Source organism: Cherax quadricarinatus, chromosome 7, assembly GCF_038502225.1.
Source record: "Cherax quadricarinatus isolate ZL_2023a chromosome 7, ASM3850222v1, whole genome shotgun sequence".
NCBI classification, from domain to species: domain Eukaryota; kingdom Metazoa; phylum Arthropoda; class Malacostraca; order Decapoda; family Parastacidae; genus Cherax; species Cherax quadricarinatus.
The window spans coordinates 18913477-18933864 of NC_091298.1; the positions used below are offsets into that span (position 1 = coordinate 18913477).

Here is a 20388-nt window from a genome sequence, read left to right on the forward strand (position 1 = left end):
TACTAACTTTCCGTAAAAAACGTAGCTGGCGGCGCAATATTCACTTAAATGAAGCTCTTTCTTCCTTCAAGAGGTATGAGAGAGAGAGAGAGAGAGAGAGAGAGAGAGAGAGAGAGAGAGACTTAGTTTATCTGACCTGTGTCCTCGTCAGTCTGTCATCGGTGGAGGGAAGTATAATTACACAACGAAATTTGATGGGAGCTTCACCTTCTACTGGATGGATTCGTTAACAAAACAGAAAACAGAGGGGTGAGCTTTTTATCCCCGTAAACCATTGTTTACTCATCTAGAAATACAATCCTAACAGCAGCTCTCTTATTTTGTTTGAACGTGGAGTGTCCATTGCTACTATTATTTTTACCAGTATGTTATGATATTTATAATAAAAACATTCTCTCTCTGATATGATACAGCTGTCCTTGACTAACGGCAAACTTTGTTTCTCTGACAACAGTGACCAAGTTGGTTGGGAGCGACCCAGTGGAGTTCGAGCGACCAGAATATGTCACCGAAGTACCAGAGAACACCACCAGAGACCTGCTTCTGCAACTCTCTGCCCGGGTCCAGTCTTCAGGTGGGTCTTTATCCCGGCACTGTTTCCGGGTTTTATCACTGTCCAGGTCCAGTGCCAGGGGGGTCCTTATCACCGATCCGGTCCAGTCTTCAGGGGGTCCTTATCACCGATCCGGTCCAGTCTTCAGGGGGTCCTTGTCCTGGCATTGTTTCAGTTTTCCTTGTATTTACCACTGCCCGAGCCAAATCTTCACGAAGCTTCTCACTCTGACACTGTCCCTGGCCCTTAACCTGTCCATGTCCAGTCTCCAGGTAGGCACTCGTGATACTAGCTCCAGTAATGTTCTTTGCGCTGTTACTGGTTTGTATCACCTCGGTCACTGCTTCCAGCTTGATATTGTCCCATCGAAATTCTGGAAACTTTACTACGTTAGCACTTATTATCATACTTTCATACATTAGCTAACACTGTCCTTGCCAATCAGAAGTCGTACCTTATTTTTTATACAACATCCTTTGCTTTGTTACAGTATTACCGCTCCTGCTTCAAAGGTGAAAAACTCCAACACATATGCCCGAGATGTGAATGAAATGTACAAATGAATAACCGGAATAAATTAAGGGGATTTAAATAATTTGCTGAAAATATTTAACCAAGGCAGGACTCAAAGCAAGGGATTCGATTAATTTAGATTTAGAAAAGGATAAGGGAAAGTACTAGTTTGACAGTAGAGTTGTGATGAATGAAACAAACTGTTATGTAGATTCACTGAAACGAAATCATTGGGTAGCTTTAAATATAGGTTGGACCAGTATGCGAGTGGGTGTGGTTGGGTACAAACTAGGCCTGCCTAGGTTGGATCACTAGGCCTGTTGTACTGTTCCACTGTTCTTACGTTCTTGTACAGGCAATTTACTTTATACAGTCAGTACTCTCACATACTAACGGTTTTTCTTGAATACCTGTGGCGTGTTTCGAGAGGTCTGTCCTTCCCCCCCCCCCCGACCTCAGCGCAGGCTTAATGATTAACCACTTGATCATCCAGGCTGTGTTGACTGCTTGCTAGTCTACGTAACATCATAACCCGGCTGATCAGGAATTTGTATTAGTACCTTAAGTAACACCATCGATGTTTTACACTTTCCCACCATCGGTGTTTTGCACGTTCCCACCACCGATGTTTTATTCTTTCCCACCGTCGATGTTTTACACTTATTCTAGCCATCAATAAAATTATAAGACATCTTTCAGTCTATAACAGTTTTGTTTTGATACATCAGCCGCTTCCCACCGAGGTACATAGCTCATTGAAGTTGGTTGAATTTTTAGTCTAAAATTACAGCAAAGTTTGTTTAATTTATAACTAATGTCTACACGTGGAAATGAGGGTGTAAGTGGATACACTGGTCTATCGCTGGTCTACCTCTAGCCTACAACTGGTCTACAGCCAAAAATACTTCGTAAATAGAACTAGCAATTCTCTACCAATTTTGGTCACTGAACATAAATGATCCTTAAAATAGCAAATTGACTCTATTTGTAAAGATATGGACTCAGTCCGGTTGATGCTCTCCTTGACTTTTGAAAGGAGGAGGGTAAGTGAGTAAACTAACTGCACAGGGGAAGGATCATGATTCAAGCCCATAATGTGTAATTGTTCGAACTACATACAGATTCCTATGTTTTTCACCAGAAACCCATTTTTTTCATTTTTTTTCTTTTTGGAAAGGGAGGGGGGAGGGGGATGGAAACAGGCTTGTACTAAATGGATCACCAAATGTGGATTTTACTTTAATTTGGTCCGTTTTTTTTTTTGGCAACTAATGACAGAAAATGGCTGATGATTTACTCAGAATTCAGGTATTACATGAACTTACTAACTGGACTGCATCAGTTCATTCTCGGAACTTAATAAACTCGTTAAAGTGTTTGCATCGACACCATGCCCAGCCCTTCTAGGGTAGGGTAGGTGCCTGAGCCGGAGCTTGCAGCTCACAAGACTGTCATTCCCATTAGCCCCCTTGGGGTGGGGATGGCAGACCAGAGAGGCCTAGCTTGTGGCTAGGCCTGGGGACAGTTGGTCCCAAAGCTAAGGAGGTACTTGTGCCTCCTCCCATGGGAGACTTAGGTCTTAGACACTCCCAAGACAGGGAGCCAAGGTCGGGCCACCACTTGGAAAAGGTCCGGGTCGGGAGAATACCGGCGAATCTTTAATAATAATAAATAAAGTGTTTGCTTTTGACACTGATATTTTTCAGTCAAATCTGGGTAAGATACACGTTAGTTGCGTGAACACTGCAGATAACTTATGCTTTTGGAGAATTTAGTTTTGTATCATAAAATCGTGCTTTAACTTTGCGATTAGAAAAGTTAAATTTTTAAGATGATGCAGCGTTGGAGATCAGGCCAAGAGCTGGCCCCCATACATATGCTGCAATATTTGTGAAACAAACCTTCTGAAAATTATATCTGTCTTCTGTAGTGCCTATGGTGCGGAGAGAGCCAACTTGCTACTTCTGCATGGTGCCTCCAGTCAGGATAGGTATATGTAAGGCAAAAAGTGGACTGTACAAAATCCTAATATGCTCTTTGCCAGTTACCTCACGGTGAAGGACTGGGTATTTGAGCTTCCAAATTCCGTCATCCTTCTTGTCAGAGGACAAGGATGACGGAGGCTGCGAAACTTTTGAGTCTTCAACTTCTAGATCTTAAATAGTTTCATAACTTCACATCTAAACCGCGCGTGATAACTGAGAATGAATTAAACGACCTTATCAGGGATTTAGAACTGCCAAAGAGCAAGGCCGAAACGTTTGGGCTATTGAATGCAGTAGTGGAATATCCTCTTTGAAAAAGACTTTAAAGATACATTTCCTTCATTCATACTTTGTTTTCCGGCCAGCTCTGGAGCAGTCAATGATGACCAAAACCACCAGGACATCTCAGTCACGGGGAAACACTACCAGGGAAAAAACAGAGCGTATCATTATTAGCAGAGTACTGCTGAACAATAATAAGAGGTGTCACAAGTGGAATACAGGAGACGAGCAAAAAAGTGTCGCGGTGAATCAATAGTTTATTTTATACATAGGTATGTTACTAATAAATTGTATTATAATCAAAAGAAGTGCTAAACCTACAAAGGTCATACAGCGCCGAATAAATTATACAAGTATGTGCAAAACCTAAATAAATTACCTTGAAAGCTTTAGCCAATCCATTACTGTGGTCATATTCGTTATTAGCAAACTCCCCTCCTTCCTGTGAAGGTTCTGCAGCCCTATCAGAATCTTAAAAAAAGTATTTGATAAGGCTGGTTCCTCCTTCTGGAAACGAAAAGATAGAAAAATCGAAACATAATAAGATAAACAATTTTATTAATAAATAAAACTAGTAAAGAATATAAAACACTTAAACGTGAAATTAATCCTACTCGAAACAAAGAAATGAAAGATGAAAAATATAAATAATTAGCGACTCAAAGCTAATATGTACACAATACGTAGTGGAGAAAGGTGCCGTGCCGATGTTCTGGGCACGTAGCTCTGAATCGTGGTTTGGAACACTGAACCGTTGTTGATGACAATGGGAGGGGAAAAGGAGAGGGGATTTACAGGTGGACGTGACTGTTGACAAGTAGAGAGTGACACCAACACGAGTAGACATTCTGACGAACACAGGTACTGGATCCTCTGACCACCACAACACTTGTGAAGTATTTGAGTCGCCAGTAGAGAACCATCATGAAACGTTGGTGGGGTTATAACTGGGTAATGGCTGCTGGAATGACGTAGTTGACTGCGGGTCGGCTTCGAGTGTAAGGGGGACCAGTGTAGGTACAGATGACATAAGGAACGCAAGATCTTTTCAAGCTCAATGTTGCCCTTCTTATCTCGCTTGTGTCGGATGACCGGAGCCGACAATCAGGCTAAAATAGATACAAAATTACACACAAATCGAAAAATTACTCACATAATAGGCGTACTGCCTTTAAAAGAAATGGCGAGGATTAGTTGATGACACTACACAAGTCCAAAATCAGGACAGGAAGAATTTGCAGCGTAAAAACCTAAACGAGAATAAAGCTCTTATTGAACCCAAATTAACCCAAACACGTAATAAATTAAACAGGAGCGGCATGAATACTTACAGATTTAATGGGAGCCGAAAGTCAAGTGACTGACAGCCTGTAGGAGTAACACTCGTCTCCTCCCACCGGGTGCGGAAGAGGAGGAGGGGGGGGGGTTAGCAGGAACGATGCACCCACCTAAGAGAACAAGCATACTGCCCTACAAACTACCATCACCATTCATACTACCACCATTTCTATCTAATGAACTTTTCCCTCACACCCCCGAAAATTAAAATGAAATACCTTTTTTCTCCGAAGAACAAAATTATTCGAAATGTGTACGTCAGTGTAATCAGTCTCTGAGTCTCATGAGTGAAATGTTTCGTCAGCAAAGGTTCCAGGTGTTTCAAATGCGTTTTGCTCATCAAATTGTCGGTACTGTATACCATTTACATGGAAACACTAATGACAATCATCATCACCAGTAATAGTTATTCTTTCCTAGGTTTTCTTCTGGTTTCCTGTCCCTTTTCTGGCTCATTTGATCCAGGACATACTGAAGAATGAGAAAAACGTGACCAAAAACTTATTACATAGTGTCTGAATGTTCATAATATGTACAGTAAATATTATTCGTATAATATTGTGAACGAAAAGAACTTGGTAAAGAAGTATGCGATCTTGATAAACATCTATTAAATTTAAGGTCTGTTATTTAACCGTAAAATAAATTATGAATTTTTACGACTGAGAATTAAAAATGTAACAGAGCAAAGACTTATTTGCCATTTTCCATGAAGCATGTCAGGGGCTTCAAAGTAAAATTACCTAACCTAGTTACACTTTGCTACCATCATATTTCCATCCCTCACAACAATAGCATCTCCAGTTCTGTTAGAAGGAAATCTTTGAAGCTGCCGTTGCTATGGAACAGGCAATGGAATACTTAGTGGTATCTCCGTCGACCAACTAGTCTCCCAAATCAGGCTGACAAATTCCGTTACCCTGAATGCAAACTCTATTACAAGAAATAAATCTAACAGTTGTTTCAAACATCAGAAAAAATATCAGAATAATGAAAGCATAAAATTCATCAATTATCATTGAAAGCGTTACCTTGTATGGGTGTATTTCACTTTTTATTCTCAAAATTGCTGAATAATCTTTTCAAGTCGATACAAATAGTAAATAAAAAAAAAGCTTCATGTTTCTTCCTATCTTCTCCACCTTTTTCGTGCCTCCCCAAACATAAAAGTACTAGACTTCTGTGTTCTCCTGTCTCAGGCGAGGCTGTGGAGTACCGTATCGCTGAGGGAAATGGCGAGGAGCTCTTCCATCTGGACCCCAGCAGTGGCCGCCTCTCCCTCCGCCACCCGCTGGACTTCGAGGACACGCAACAGGTGGGTCGAGTTGATTGGTCTTCTCTTGACGCATTCTGTGGACACAAGCCGCCATAACTATATTTCCGCTGCAGGGAGAGTAGTAGTTACACGCATGCTCGGGAGTAAGGCTGTAGTTCCTCTCTTCTAGATGGAGCTTCAGTTGCTCATCTCTTTTATAAAAAAAACCCTCTATAATTTCCCTCTTGCATAAGGTACCTTCGTAGCTCATCTCGTGTAGGAAGAACCTCGTGGTTCACCTAACGTAGGAAAAAACTTCTGTAGTGTGTCTTGCATTGGTAACTTATATAGTATAACTCTCTCAAGAGAAAGTGTAGTTCATTTCTTTTATGGGAACCCGACAAGAGTTCATCTCCTGTAAGAGTTATGGTCAGCTCCATCGTTCTTGTTGTGGCACAACAAAACCCAGTTGCTTTTTTTGTGTAAAAAAATTACATTGAAAATTATCGGTACTAAGCATAAAAAAATAACTTGTGTAAATACTAGTAAGCGTATGTTGTGCCGTTTAAGCCGAATCTTCCAGTTTGGCCTATTTGACAAGGGTGCACTTTGCCTAATAAGCCAACTGAAAATTTGTTTTTGTAATCTGAGCAATACGAAAAAATGTATAATTGATATTAAGTAATAGAAACTAAATTTAGATTAACCTATCATATATACAGACCAGAATTTAACTAAGAAAAATTACTTTAGTTTAAGGGAGATTAGGTGAAGTTTCTATGTTTTGGTCCCAAAAATAAAAATCTTTATGTCATTGTCACTGAAAGAAAAAATAGCTATCAATCTGCAAAGAAAACTGGAAACGAATTTAAGGGAGTTCGGCCTATTAGACAAGTTCGGCTTATTAGGTACATATATATATATATATATATATATATATATATATATATATATATATATATATATATATATATATATATATATATATATATATATATATATATATATATATATATATCGTGCCGAATATGTAAAACTGGTCAATCAGCAAGAACTCATTTAAAATTAAGTCCTTTCTAAAATTTTCTCTTATACGTTTAAAGATATATTTTTTTCATTAATGTTGACGTAAAAAAATTTAATTTTGCACCAGAAGAATCTTAGAAAACTTACCTAACCTTATTATACCAAGAACAATTTATTTTAGCCTAACCCAACTAAATATATTTTAGATTTGTTTACAATAATTTAATACTAAACAAACACAGAGAAATATATTTTTTTCGTTAGGTTCAGAATGATTTTGGCGAAATTATTGCATACACAAATTTTCGCTTGTCCTATATGGCAAGATGAACGTTGCTATTTAAGCCAAGATCGCAAATTCTGCCTATTCGGCACGACATATATATATATATATATATATATATATATATATATATATATATATATATATATATATATACATATATATATATATATATATATATACATATATATATATATATACATATATATATATATATGTATATATATATATATATATATATGTATATATATATATATATATATATATATATATATATATATATATATATATATATATATATATATATATATATATATATATATATATATATATATATATATATATATATATATATATATATATATATATATATATATATGCAATAAGATCACAGTAAACAGGTGATTTCAGAATATGCAAAACAACCACTCTGAAAGAATAGAGAAATTCCAAGCGCTTTCGTGAGTACTCACATTATCCTTGATAATGTGAGTAGTCACGAAAGCGCTTGGAATTTCTCTATTCTTTGAGAGTGGTTGTTTTGCATATGTATATATATATATATATATATATATATATATATATATATATATATATATATATATATATATATATATGTCGTGCCGAATATGTAAAACTGGTCAATTAGCAAGAACTCATTTAAAATTAAGTCATTTCTGAAATTTTCTCTTATACGTTTAAAGATATATTTTTTTCATTAATGTTCATGTAAATTTTTTTAATTTTGCAACAAGAGAATATTAGAAAACTTACCTAACCTTATTATACCAAGATCAATTTATTTTAGCCTAACCCAACTAAATATATTTTAAATACGTTTACAGTAATTTAATACTATGCAAACACAATCAAATATATTTCTTTCGTTAGGTTCAGAATGATTTTGGCGAAATTATTGCATACACAAATTTTCACTTGTCCTATATGGCAAGATGAGCGTTGCTATTTAAGCCAAGATCGCAAGTTCTGCCTATTCGGCACGACATATACATATATATATATATATACATATATATATATATATACATATATATATATATATATATATATATATATATATATATATATATATATATATGTCGTGCCGACTATGTAAAACTGGTCAATTAGCAAGAACTCATTTAAAATTAACTCCTTTCTAAAATTTTCTCTTATACGTTTAAAGATAAAAAAATTTCATTAATGTTGATGTAAAAATTTATACTTTTGCACCAAAAGGAATTTAGAAAACTTACCTAACCTTATTATAACAAGAACAATTTATTTTAGCCTAACCCAACTAAATATATTTTAGATTTGTTTACAATAATTTAATACTAAACAAACACAGTTAAATATATTTTTTTCGTTAGATTCAGAATGATTTTGGCGAAATTATTGCATACACAAATTTTCACTTGTCCTATATGGCAAGATGAACGTTGCTATTTAAGCCAAGATCGCAAATTCTGCCTATTCGGCACGACATATATATATATATATATATATATATATATATATATATATATATATATATATATATATACATATATATATATATATATATATATATATATATATATATATACATATATATATATATATATATATATATATATATATACATATATATATATATATATATATATATATATATATATATATATATATATATATATATATATATATATATATATATATATATATATATATATGTATATACAATAAGATCACAGTAAACAGGTGATTTCAGAATATGCAAAACAACCACTCTGAAAGAATGGAGAAATTCATAGTTCCTTGATAATGTGAGTAGGCACGAAAGCGCTTGGAATTTCTCTATTCTTTCAGAGTGGTTGTTTTGCATATAAATATATATATATATATATATATATATATATATATATATATATATATATATATATATACATATATATATATATATATATATATATATATATATATATATATATATATATATATATATATATATATATATATATATATGCAATAAGATCACAGTAAACAGGTGATTTCAGAATATGCAAAACAACCACTCTGAAAGAATAGAGAAATTCCAAGCGCTTTCGTGACTACTCACATTATCATAGTTCCTTGATAATGTGAGTAGTCACGAAAGCGCTTGGAATTTCTCTATTCTTTCAGAGTGGTTGTTTTGCATATATATATATATATATATATATATATATATATATATATATATATATATATATATATATATATATATATATATATATATATATATATATATATATACAGGAGGAGACTGAAATAGCTTGAATCCATGCTTGAGGCTGACTGACGTGCCCGGGCTGGGAGAAACATGGCTTGTGTACCAGGCTGTCCAGCTTATGTGGCATTTGTGTGGCCGAGTGGTCTAGAGCGCTGCCTGGGAATCTGTCCGCCCCAGTAAGCAGTATCGAGTCCTGCTGACTGCGATATTTCTCTATATATATACAAACCGGCCGTATCCCACCGAGGCAGGATGGCCCAAAAAGAAACACGAAAGTTTCTCTTTTCAAATTTAGTAATTTATACAGGAGAATGAGTTACTAGCCTCTTGCTTCCGGCACTTTAGTCGCCTCTTGCAACACGCATGGATTACGGAGGAAGAATTCTGTTTCACTTTCCCATGGAGATAAGAGGAAATAAACAAGAACAAGAACTAGAAAGAAAACGGAAGAAACCCCAGAGGGGAGTGTTTATATATGCTTGTGCATGTATGTGTATTGTGACCTAAGTGTAAGTAGAAGTAGAAAGACGTACCTGAAATCTTGCATGTTTATGAGACAGAAAAAAGGACACCAGCAATCCTACCATCATGTAAAACAATTAGAAGCTTTCGTTTTACACTCACTTGGCAGGACGGTAGTACCTCCCTGGGCGGTTGCTGGTTCGGACATGTAGAGAGAATGGAGCGAAACAGAATGACTTCAAGAGTGTATCAGTCTGTAGTGGAAGGAAGGCGGGGTAGGGGTCGGCCTAGGAAAGGTTGGAGGGAGGGGGTAAAGGAGGTTTTGTGTGCGAGGGGCTTGGACTTCCAGCAGGCATGCGTGAGCGTGTTTGATAGGAGTGAATGGAGACAAATGGTTTTTAATACTTGACGTGCTGTTGGAGTGTGAGCAAAGTAACATTTATGAAGGGGTTCAGGGAAACCGGCAGGCCGGACTTGAGTCCTGGAGATGGGAAGTACAGTGTCTGCACTCTGAAGGAGGGGTGTTAATGTTGCAGTTTAAAAACTGTAGTGTAAAGCACCCTTCTGGCAAGACAGTGATGGAGTGAATGATGGTGAAAGTTTTTCTTTTTCGGGCCACCCTGCCTTGGTGGGAATCGGCCAGTGTGATAAAATATATATATATATATATATATATATATATATATATATATATATATATATATATATATATATATATATATATATATATATATATATATATATATATATATATATATTGTAGTTATTGTTTCAGGTTAAGATTTAAGGTAGAGTATTTTTGTCATTTCGAATGGGTCATACAGCTCCAAATAGATCAAGTTTAAATCGTAGCATGGTTTGTGTGGGTAGCTGGAGGTGGGTGTGTGGCCTGCAGGGACAAACAGTCATTGGCCAGAGTAATCTGATAGCAGTGTAGTGTGACGGTGGTCTTCACCCCCGGACGTGGATGGAGTAGAGAAGTCAGCTAGGTGGAAGGGGTCGAATAGTTGCGTGGAAGGCTTGAGAGTGATATCACCAGCATGTATACGAGGCAGCATTTCTCATTGTAAAAAAAAAAAAGATTCTTCAATCCCTCCCAGTGAGAGACAAGGTCTGTGCTATGTGCTATTCTTTGCTTCTGGTTATATCTGTTGTGATGTGAGACGAAGTTTTACAGTGTGTGTGTGTGTGCACGCGAAAGCTTGTACTTTTTTTTATGAAACGTGCGATGATGTCTGTGTTAATTGGTGTGTGTCCCTGAGAATGCCAGTCCACTGTAGTGGGCAACGGTAAACAATATGATGTTCAATGAGGACAAATTCCAACTACTCCGTTATGGAAAACTGGAGGAGATAATAACTAGAACAGAGTATACTACTGACTCCGGCCATACAATAGAGCGGAAAAATAATGTAAGGGACCTGGGAGTAGTAATGTCTGAGGATCTCACTTTCAAGGATCACAACAGTGCCACGATCGCACGTGCAAAGAAAATGATAGGATGGATAATGAGAACTTTCAAAACGAGAGATGCTAAGCCCATGATGATCCTTTTCAAATCACTTGTTCTCTCTAGGCTGGAATACTGCTGTACATTAACATCTCCATACAAAGCAGGTGAAATCGCAGATCTAGAGAGTGTACAGAGATCCTTTACTGCACGTATAAGTTCTGTCAAGCACCTTAACTACTGGGAACGCTTGGAAGCACTTGACTTGTACTCGTTGGAACGCAGGAGGGAGAGATATATCATAATCTACACTTGGAAAATCTTGGAAGGAATGGTCCCAAATCTGCACACAGAAATCACTCCCTACGAAAGTAAAAGACTGGGCAGGCGATGCAAAATGCCGCCAATAAAAAGTAGGGGCGCCATTGGTACACTAAGAGAAAACACCATAAGTGTCCGGGGCCCAAAACTGTTCAACAGCCTCCCATCAAGCATTAGGGGAATTGCCAATAAACCCCTGGCTGCCTTCAAGAGAGAGCTGGACAGATACCTAAAGTCAGTGCCGGATCAGCCGGGCTGTGGCTCGTACGTCGGACTGCGTGCGGCCAGCAGTAACAGCCTAGTTGATCAGGCCCTGATCCATCGGGAGGCCTGGTCATGGACCGGGCCGCGGGGGCGTTGATCCCCGGAATAACCTCCAGGTAACCTCCAGGTAGTGTGGACTCGGCTGTATGACCAAGCGTCAGGCCACCATGTGTGTCCCAAATGTAATAATGTTGACTTGACTGCACAAATAATAATAATAATAATAATAATAATAATAATAATAATAATAATAATAATAAAAGCTGTTATTATTATTATTATTATTATTATGATTATTATTATTATTATTATTATTATTATTATTATTATATATTGAGGAAAATATCCCACATTTCCGAAGAGCTACTATGCTCCTGGAGTTTACCTGGAGAGGGTTTCGGGGGTCAACGCCCTCGCTGCCCGGTCTGAGACCAGGCCTCAGGGTGGATCAGGGTCTGATCAACCAGGCTGTTACTGCTGGCTGCACGCCGGTTATTCAGGTACTGACTTTAGGTGCCTGTCCAGTGCCTTCTTGTAGACAGCCAGGCTTCTATTGGTAATCCCCCTTATGTATGCTGGGAGGCAATTGAACAGTCTTGGGCCCCGGACACTTATTGTGTTGTCTCTCAGTGTACTCGTGGCTCCCCTGCTTTTCATCAGGAGAATGTTGCATCTCCTGCCGAGTCTTTGCTTTCATAGGAAGTGATTTTCGTGTGCAGGTTTGGTACCAATCCCTCCAGAACCTTCCAAGTGTATATTATCATGTATCTCTCTCGCCTGCGTTCGAGGGAATACAGATCAGGGACCATCAACCGTTCCCAGTAGTTTAGGAGAAATATCGTACTTATGTGTACCGTGAAAGTTCTTTGTACACTCTCCAGGTCTGCATGCTCCTGTAGCATGTGTGATGAATGGTTTGAAAAACCGACAAGTTGAAGATTGAGACACTTATGCAGCATATGGGAATCTTTATTCAGGAAACGTTTCGCCACACAGTGGCTTCTTCAGTCCAATACAAAGAGGAAGGCGTAAGGAGAGGAGGAGAATGAGGTAATCAGTCCCTCAACCTGGAGTCGATGTGTTCAGTCCATCAGTCATTCTACAAGATTCTTCTCACTGAGAAGAATTAACCCGAGCCACTGTTATCAAACGTTGACTGGCTTTGGAAATTGGCATTTTTTGCAGACGTGACAAGTCATATGAATCAATTGAATCTGAAGTTGCAAGATGAAAGAAATTTGATTTGTGATCTATTCATGCATGTTAAGACATTCAAGGCAAAATAGATGCTATTTGAAGGACAGGTGAGAGTTCCAAACTTGGTTAATTTTCCATGTTGGGAAAAATTTCACGAAGAAAGTGAAGCAAATTTCTTTTCCTCATTTGCAACAGAAATCGTTAATGACTTACAAAAACAATTATAGAAACGATTTTCTGATCTTGATGGAAACACAGATGAAATAAAACTGTTTTAAAATCCATTTGTCGGAAGTATTAAAACACTGCCAAGTCAGTTTCAAATGGAAATTATTAATCCCCAATTAGATACCATGCTGAAAGAAAAGTATTAAGAAGGAAATCTGATCCAGTTTTATAAATCTTTCCAGCCAGAATAGTTTCCAAATTTTAAGCGATTTGCTTATGCATTCATATAAGTTTTCGGTACAATGTACCGTTGTGAACATATTTTCAGAAATGAAAAGTGTCAAGTCCAAATATCGCGCAAATTTTTCAGATAAGCATTTGAAGTCCATTTTAATAACTGACTCCTCAAGCTTGAAACCTCAGTTCAGCAATATTTTGAAATTAAAAAAAACAATTCTATCATTCCCAATAAAGTTATGCAAATTAATCTTGTGCCAACTTTTCTCATCTACAGTTCAGTAATTAATTATACTATCAGAGCATTTTCTTATGTTTCGATATTTTTGCTCATTATATATCATTTCTCAGTATAAGCTCGGTATTGTTTCTTCGTAATTGTTATATTTCTCATTTGTTCTGAATCATATCATGCTGATTACAAAAAGGATTTAAATAAAACTTATTCATTCATTTAAATTTTATTCATTCATTTATATTTATTTATAAGACTGATTTTTTCTTTGGCCCGAGAAAATGTGTAAAATACACGATGTGGCCCTCGTAGTGAAAAGTTTGGAGACTCTTGCTTTAGATCATGTCACGAGTATTTCGTGTATTTATGGACATAAAAAAGCAGTAGTTCACTAGACAATCAGTCATCAGATTTCCAAACCCACATACATAGACTGAAAACTTGAAAGCTCCAACACATTCACTACTCCCATCCTCTCCTCACCTGACATCCCTTCTTTTCCGCCTGCCATTCATGCTTCTCTCCAACCATTCCCATCCAGTCTTTCTACATTACTATCACTTTCCACTCAGTATAATTATTTCAATTTTACATTTCTTCTGTCTTACTCCTTATTCATATTTCCTCTAATCCTTCTTATCCTTCCACCCCTTTCTCTCTCTCCCACCCTCGTTCCCTCCCCAACTTACATCCTATTTGCCTTTTTTTTAACATATCTCTTCTAGATGCCCTCACTACACTCCAATCAACACACATCCTCTCTCATAATATACTCATATTATTTTGCTGTCTTTTACGCTTATTACTTTAGTTTATTTACTTTTAAGAGCAAACCCATCATCCATGAAATCCTAATCTTTCTGCTACAACAACCAGCCAGTTAACCTTGCACTCGGTCAAAGGAAAACCAAATTCGGCGATTAGACAAGGTCCATAATGAAAAAAAAGAGAAAAATAAAGTTATTTTCGAAAATGTCAGCGAGATATTAATTAAATAATGCTAGGAACTCAAAGACGGGGAAAAAAATGTTGATCTATATGTAAATGAAATCACAAATCCTAATAATTTGAAATATACTTTATACACTCTTCTCATTAGACTTCTTTTAAGCAAGAAAACAAAAAAAAAAGTGAGTGAGTAACTCTAATTGTCAGGGTGAAGCGGAGAAACGAGATGGAAAAAAAGCTTCTTTGAATTCACAGACTTTATAACTTGTATAATATTAACAATTGAACCTAGAAGTAGTTGCTAATGAACAACAGTTAGTCCAGATAGGAAAACAATACAAATTAATACACATAACTATGCTAGAGAGTGCGGTCTATATAGCAAATATGATTGGTGCAAAACTGCCAATCTTAAGTGACTTTAACATTAGCAAAATTTATTAGGGCAAATATAATTCTTTATATGGAGTAAAATCCATGGAGATCAAGATAATACAAATTGGAATTTCGATGGATGCAAAAGGAATGAAAGGAGAGGATGGAACAAACAGGTTAAACCTGATTGTCACACAGAACAAATCATATGTAAAGCGTCTTTCCAGTAGATAGTGGAGTAAAGGCAGCGGGAAGTAGGAATGAGAGCAGGAGAGAGCCGAGAGGATATTAGAGAATTCTTATCAGAAATACAATAGGACCAGTGGCGGCTCGTAGCTAAAATTAGTGGAGGTGCTGCTTCAGAAAATTTTAGCCATTGTTTTAACATTGTGTAAAACGAAACAAGCATATATACTTCTTGTTGCTGTTTATTCTTGGCTGAGATATTTGCATATCAGGTGTTGAACGGCCTCTTTTCTTAACTGTAACTTTCTCATGGAGAGACAACTGTGAAAACTTAATCTGTTGAAGTTCACATACAGTCACAGAACTTATTTCTTGAGGCTGCGAGGCCATGATTAAATTATTTTAATTTTCTGTAAAATAAAAGAACCGAAAAAACTATGAATTAAATAAAATAGCTGGAAGCATGATAATAATCTAATTCTACACTTTATCACATTCAAGAATATGGTACATGGTTTTTAAGCACAATACACGTCGCTGAGTCAAAAAGAAACACTACCTTACACTTGCACAACAGGGTCGGCACTGCATCAGTGACAGTGCTCTCTCTACTTAGCGTGCAGTGTCATATCTCGGACATATGCGCATGCACGCAATAGCCAAACACCGAGTCGTTGGAACTGTGAGGCTCACAGTTCCATACAAGGATTTTTCTAATTTTGTCATGTACTAGGAGATGGATACTGATATTATGCTTAAGAATTATATAATGTACAAGTATAAAGAAAGAATTAAAGAATATCTAGTGAAAATAGGGGGTGCTGCAGTTCCGCATTGACTGTACATGAGCCGCAATCAGTAAAATACCACTATAAAAGTTTTGTTGTACAACTTAGATGAGAAGTGATTACGTAATATATAATTGTTGGATGACAGGACTTACTGACAAATATTATAAGCAAGACACTTTGTGCACAACAAACCTTTACTTACAGACATTTTCCTTAAACTGGATCTTTTATCTAGTTAGTGGTTTCATAAAGTAAACAGACTTAATATAGCTTTACTTTGAGCGAAACGTCATCCGTAAATGTGTGTTCTGAACCTGTTTTCCTTTACTAAAAATATTCCTATTCAATGCAAGAGAAAAGAGGAAGGTACAAAGAAGTCACATGGCTTAACCGAAGATGTAAGTAAACAAGAATCAAGAATGAGAGCCTGGAAAAAACAGAAGAGAAAGCAAAGAATATCTTACTATCGGGAAAATAGTAAGAGAGACAGGAATGAATAACTTTGTGCGAGAAGTTAAGCGGAAAAGCAATTTGAAAATAACATTGTAGTAATACCAAAGGCGTAGATTAACGTTTTCTATGGGTCGTAGAACGAAAGAAAAGGATGGGATCACAGAAAATGATAAGAAAGACGATGTGACTTAGATGAATATTAAGAAGCAAGACACAAGACGTGGAGTCTGCCTCCAGGAAGCATAGATAGATAAATACGGAACTCTGAACCTTACACACAGTTTTAAGAAGAGGTACATCAGTTAGGAAGTTAGAAATTAGCTGAACCGTTATTTTTAATACAGATGGACATTAAAGATGATTAATTAAAATGCGAGCGCGCATGCATACACACGCACACACACACACACACACACACAAGGGCAACAGAAACAATGGGAAGACCAGAACGAGCCCCTGGTTTACCCGACGGTGTAAGGAGGCAAAAACAAAGTGCAATAGAGAATGGAAAAAGTACAGAAGGCAGAGAACACATGAAAATAGGGAGATCAGTCGCAGAACCAGGAACGAGTATGCACAGGTAAGGAGGGAGGCCCAGTGACAGTATAAAAATAACATAGCATCGAAAATCAAGACTGACCCGAAACTGTTGTATAACCACATCAGGAGGAAGACAACAGTCAAAAACCAGGTGACCAGATTGAGGACAGAAGGTGAAGAACTCACAAGAAATGATCAGGAGGTATGTGAGGAGCTGAACAGGAGATTTAAGGAAGTTTTTACAGTAGAGACAGGAAGGGCTTTGGGAAGACAGCACAGAAGGGAACATCAAGAGGGAATATACCAACAAGTGTTGGATGACATACGAACAACTGAGGAGGAGGTGAAGAAGCTGCTAAGTGACCTTGATACCTCAAAGGCGATGGGACCGGACATCTCCACATGGGTCCTTAGAGAAGGAGCAGAGATGCTGTGCGTGCCCCTAACCACAATCTTCAACACATCCCTTGAAACTGGGCAACTACCTGAGAAATGGAAGACAGCAAATGTAGTCCCCATATTTAAGAAAGGAAACAGAAATGAGGCACTAAACTACAGAGCTGTGTCTCTGACATGTAGAGTGTGCAAAGTCATGGAGAAGATTATCAGGAGGAGAGTGGTGGAACACCTGGAACGGAACAAGATTATAAATGAAAACCAGCATGGGTTCATGGAAGGCAAATCCTGTGTCACAAACCTCCTGGAGTTTTATGACAAGGTAACAGAAGTAAGACACGAGAGAGAGGGGTGGGTTGATTGCGTTTTCCTAGACTGCAGGAAGGCCCTTGACACAGTTCCCCACAAGAGATTAGTGCAGAAGCTGGAGGATCAGGCGCATATAACAGGGAGGGCACTGCAATGAATCAGGGAATACCTGACAGGAAGGCAACAACGAGTCATGGTACGTGAAGAGGTATCACAGTGGGCGCCTGTGACGAGCGGGGTCCCACAGGGGTCAGTTCTAGGACCAGTGCTGGACATGTGGTCCAGAAACTGGCTTCTCGAATTCAACCCTGCCAAATGCAAAGTCATGAAGATTGGGGAGGGGCAAAGAAGACCGCATTCAGAGAATAGGCTAGGTGGACAAAGACTACAGACCTCACTCAGGGAGAAAGACCTTGGAGTGACCATAACACCGAGCACGTCACCGGAGGCACACATCAACCAAATAACTGCTGCAGCATACGGGCGCCTGGCAAACCTGAGAATAGCGTTCCGATACCTTAATAAGGAATCGTTTAAGACACTGTACACTGTGTATGTTAGGCCCATACTGGAGTATGCAGCACCAGTCTGGAACCCACACCTGGTCAAGCACTTCAAGAAGTTAGAGAAAGTACAAAGGTTTGCAACAAGGCTAGTCCCAGAGCTCAGGGGAATGTCGTACGAGGAAAGGTTGAGGGAAATCGGACTGACGACACTGGAGGACAGAAGGGTCAGGGGAGACTTGATAACGACAGACAAGATACCGCGGGGAATAGACAAGGTGGACAGAGATAGGATGTTCCAGAGAGAGGACACAGAAACAAGGGGTCACAACTGGAAGCTGAAGACTCAGACGAGTCACAGGGACGTTAGGAAGTATTTCTTCAGTCATAGAGTCGTCAGGAAGTGGAATAGCCTAGCAAGTGAAATAGTGGAGGCAGGAACCATACATAGTTTTAAGAAGAGGTATGAGAAAGCTCAGGAAGCAGAGAGGGAGAGGACCTAGTAGCGATCAGTGAAGAGGCGAGGCCAGGAGCTGAGTCTCGACCCCTGCAACCACAATTAGGTGAGTACACACGCACGCACACACACACACACACACACACACACACACACACACACACACACACACACACACACACACACACACACACACACACACACACACACACACACACCTGAATATAGCGTTCCGATGCCTCAGTAAGGAATCGTTCAAGACTATGCACTCTGTACGTCAGGCCCATACTGGAGTACGCGGCACCACCTTGGAAACCACACCTGGTCAGGCACGTCAAGAAATTAAAGAAAGTGCAAAGGTTTGTAACAAGGCTGGTTCCAGAGCTAAGGGAAATGTCATACGAAGAAATGTTAAGGGAACTCGGTCTGACGACAATGGAGGACAGGAGGGTCAGGGGTGAGATGATATTGACATACAAAATACTGCGTGGAATAGATAAGGTAGACAGAGACAGGATGTTCCAGAGAGGGGACACAGCAACAAGGGGTCACAATTTGAAGTTGAAGACTCAGATGAGTCAAAGGGATGTTAGGAAGTATTTCTTCAGCCACAGAGTTGTTAGGAAGTGGAATAGTCTGGCAAGTGATGTAGTGGAGGCAGGAACCATACATAGTTTCAAGACGAGGTATGATAAAGCTCATGGAGCAGGGAGATGGAGCACCCAGTAGCGGTCAGTGAAGAAAGCGGGTCCAGGAGCTGAGTCTCGACCCCTGCAACTACAGTTAGGTGAGTACACACACACACACACACACACACACACACACACGCACACGCATACACACACACCGGGGCCAGGAGCTGTGAATCGAACCCACAACTAGGTAAGTACACACACACACACCCACGCACCCTATAATACTAATTCCCAGTCCATGCATAATTTGCCTTATAATTTTAATCATAACTTGCACGTAAACGAGGCAGTGGAGTAATCTCACTCACCTGACGTCGACTACCGCAATTTGAATTGATAACATGAAACAGGAATAAAATTCTATTCATATTAGTCTCTCTGGATATTTACCATTAAACTTTGTCACTGTGTACTCACCTAGTTGTTGTTGCAGGGGTCGAGACTCAGCTCCTGGCCCCGCCTCTTCACTGATCGCTACTGGATCCTCTCTCTCTCTGCTTCCTGAGCTTTGTCATACCTCTTCTTAAAACTATGTATGGTTCCTGCCTCCACTACTTCACTTGCTAGGCTATTCCACTTGCTGACAACTCTATGACTGAAGAAATACTTCCTAACGTCCCTGTGACTCGTCTGAGTCTTCAGCTTCCAGTTGTGACCCCTTGTCCCTGTGTCCCCTCTCTGGAACATCCTATCTCTGTCCACCTTGTCTATTCCCCGCAGTATCTTGTATGTCGTTATCATGTCTCCCCTGACCCTTCTGTCCTCCAGTGTCGTCAGTCCGATTTCCCTTAACCTTTCCTCATACGACATTCCCTTGAGCTCTGGGACTAGCCTTGTTGCAAACCTTTGTACTTTCTCTAACTTCTTGACGTGCTTGACCAGGTGTGGGTTCCAGACTGGTGCTGCATACTC

General features: G+C 38.5%; 1 protein-coding gene across 1 annotated transcript in view; it reads left to right on the forward strand.

The window, feature by feature from the left end:
* Positions 1-20388, forward strand: part of LOC128686994 (putative neural-cadherin 2) — a 919537-nt gene that overhangs the window by 787083 nt on the left and 112066 nt on the right. The window contains exons 3-4 of the mRNA XM_070082349.1: positions 455-574; positions 5871-5986. Of these exons, the coding sequence (XP_069938450.1) occupies positions 455-574; positions 5871-5986 (236 nt within the window). The remainder of the gene's footprint in view (positions 1-454; positions 575-5870; positions 5987-20388) is intronic.